The sequence below is a fragment of the Triticum dicoccoides genome, chromosome 2A (assembly GCF_002162155.2).
Source record: "Triticum dicoccoides isolate Atlit2015 ecotype Zavitan chromosome 2A, WEW_v2.0, whole genome shotgun sequence".
Classification (NCBI taxonomy): Eukaryota; Viridiplantae; Streptophyta; class Magnoliopsida; order Poales; family Poaceae; genus Triticum; species Triticum dicoccoides.
The window spans coordinates 732129371-732132367 of record NC_041382.1 but is presented as its reverse complement, the minus strand read 5'-3'; the positions used below and the strand labels follow the sequence as shown (position 1 = coordinate 732132367).

At 54.3% G+C, this 2997-nt stretch overlaps 1 protein-coding gene across 1 annotated transcript; it reads right to left on the bottom strand.

The window, feature by feature from the left end:
* Positions 1-388: 388 nt before the first annotated feature.
* LOC119352131 (probable xyloglucan endotransglucosylase/hydrolase protein 12) lies at positions 389-1639 on the bottom strand. Its single transcript, XM_037618858.1, has 2 exons — positions 1343-1639; positions 389-1247 (listed from the first exon to the last, which is right to left on the bottom strand). The coding sequence occupies exons 1-2, from the start codon at positions 1610-1612 to the stop codon at positions 648-650; spliced, it is 870 nt and encodes a 289-aa protein (XP_037474755.1). The 5' UTR covers positions 1613-1639; the 3' UTR covers positions 389-647.
* Positions 1640-2997: the final 1358 nt, after the last annotated feature.

Genomic DNA, 2997 nt, shown 5'->3' with positions numbered 1-2997 from the left:
GACGGATTTCATACAAACTGTACGAAAATGGTTACATTTTGGTCATATTTTAACTATGTGCACGTACGGTCGCGCGGAGCTCACTCCCACGACATGGATACACTACACTAGTCTACGCTCGGCCGTGGAGGATCCTTGTCTTCCTCATGTACGGCAGCCCGCTAACCAGACTGCCGAGAGTCCCGGAGGCATATTCTTCCCATGTGTCTTCCCTATGTCCGGCTGCGCCGCTCATCGGAGTGGCAAAGAGGATGCTTAAGCCGAAGGGGAAGGGTGCTTCCATACTTAGGAACTAAGGGATTTCTAGGGGTGTACTTAGGAACTAAGTTGGGTCTCATAAATTAAAAGAAGAGGGGGTATACATAACTCATCCATGTATATCATATATAGCATAATTAATGCAAATATAGATACACGTGTACATGTACACATAGACATAGGTATATGGTGGAGCTGTTGAAAAGAAACAAAATTTGGAAAGGAACAGCTGGGAAGGAATAAGAGTATATGTAACAAAAATAAATGAATGAAGTCCGAGTCGAATCAATGGGTCGTGTAAGGAGTGGTAGACCGGCTCCGGCCAACCAATGTTTCCTTGGTGCGTGCCACGACCACGATCAGACTGCAGCTGGATATGCATGGGTCGATCAGTACTGCGGCAGGCTGCACTCGGGGCCGGGCTTCTTGTTGTCCCTGTAGTCCACGCAGTAGTCGTAGATCCTGTGAGACTTCTGCACCTCCTGCATCTTGGCCCGCTGCTGGTCGGTGAGGCCAGCACAGTTCTGCTGCCGCCCGCCGTGGCTGAACGCCCCGGCGCAGCCGTAGACGCAGGAGTCAGCTCCGTCGCAGGGGCAGACGTCGAGGACCATGTCGCGGTAGCCGGCGACGAAGGGTGCCTTGGACCAGTCGGCCTTGACGCGGCCGCCCTGCGTGGCCCAGTCCTCCGCCGACCAGATGCTGGAGTAGCCGAACATGGGACGCTTGATCGGGTACGCAATGCCCTTGTCCCGGTAGTTGCGGAACACCCGGATGGGGACGTCGTCGACGTACCAGACGATCATGCAGGGCGTCCAGGAGATGGTGTAGGCATGGAAGTCGGCGGTGGGGTCGAACCAGGGCATGAACTGCATCTCCTTCTTGCCCACGCCGTCGGCGAACACGTTGGTGTGCAGCGTGTAGGGCTGCCCGGTCTCGTTCCCCAGGAACTCGAAGTCGATCTCGTCATGGTCGGCCCCCACGGACGATGTCTGGTGATTTACAATCAATGAAATGGTGCACATACGGTCAGTATCGCAGTACAAGCTCATTGGTAATAAGTATACTATAGGAATAGGATACGTACGTAGTATGTGGTGACGGTGCCGGCGGAGTTCCCCGGGACGAGCTTGATGAGGGTGGAGACGCTGCCGTAGATGAACTGCTTCTTCGTCTGCAGCAAGCAGCCGGAGGAGTTGCTCTTTAGGGACATGGTCAGGCCGTGGCCGTCGTCGGAGAAGGCCGCGTTCTCGGGGTTCCACTTGATGTCACAGTTGTCACGGAAACTGGCACTCGCGAGGCCGATGACCGTCGCCGCCATCGCCACCAGGAGGAGGGCCCTCCTTGAGCTCTCCATCTTCTCCTACTTCGTAGTTGGCACTAGCTTAGCTTTTGGTGGTGTAGGAAGTGTATGTCAAGAAGACTTGATGAAAATGCAGAGGTGCACAAGGGCTTTATATAATCCTCTCTGCGTTGCGGATCTGTGCTCATTATTTTCAGTCAAAGACAAGTTTCCTGTCTGGTGCGCACGTCGTAGTAGTACGTAGCTGTGCTGGGTTACTTTGTGCCATGTCTTGTTATTCTCTCTTCAGGTTGTGTGTACCTAGTGATTGTTGTCGGTTTGTTCAATTATCATTTGGGATTGCTTGCATCTGGGACCATCTGGGTTTGACATAGTTAGTGGTCAGCACAAAGGTGTTTCGTCCTTCCGCTTGGTTGCATGCCAAACTGCGCACCTGTCGATGAGATGAGATGAGGGAATGCGCCAACTGTGAGCCCAGAATGGAAAGGACTGTAAAATAGGGTCTAGCATATTGTACATGTATATGTATTTATATACGTATATAATTGTATTATGATCATCTATATAAAAAAACATGAGGCTGGATGTTAGCCACCCACGTAAAACCCTAAACCTAAAACTCCATCGCCGCCTCCCTGGGTGTGAGTAACGCACAAATGCCCTACTCCAGCTTCTACTCGCTCGTCTTGTCGTTCGAAGAGCTACAGTCTCAGCGGAGTGCGTCGGAGGGGTGGACTCCCTCCGCCAACGCCATGACTCGCTCGGGCCCCTACGGCCAGGGCGGGCGTGCTCCCTACTCGGAGCCCTACCCCTCCCAGGGTGGGGGTCGCTCGGACGACGGCAATGGCCAGCCCGGGCACGGCCGCCAAGGCGGCAACGGTGGCCCCAACGGTGGCCGCGACCGCAATCCCTCCTACGCTGGCAATGGTCGGCAAAGTGGTGGGGGTAACGGCGGCAACAACGGAGGTGGTGGCCGTCGCAACAATCGGTGGCGCCCCCGGTGTCAAATTTGCAAAAACTGGGGGCATGAGGCCGATGAGTGTCGCAAGCGCTGTGACCAGGAGCACAACACTCGCTCCGCCAACTCGGCCTCCACCAACACCGTCGACTATCCTTGGGTACTGGACACCGGGGCTACGGATCACCTGACGAGTGATCTGGAGCGCCTCCAGGTTCACGAGCGCTATGGTGGCAAGGACCAGGTTCAGGTGGCCAATTAGATCATCGACAAGTTGGATCAACAAGCATACATCTTTTTTCAAGGATACATCAACTCTGACGCTATGGCTGGAGGGTGCATTGATTCATCCAGGGCTCGATGTCAAGAACATGCTTTCAGGGTGTTTGGGTTTGGTTGTGACGCGGTCTTGGATTCTTGGTGCTGTGTGTTCTGCCTCTTTGCCACTTGTGGCTGCAGGTCGTACAAGGCGAGTGGTGTG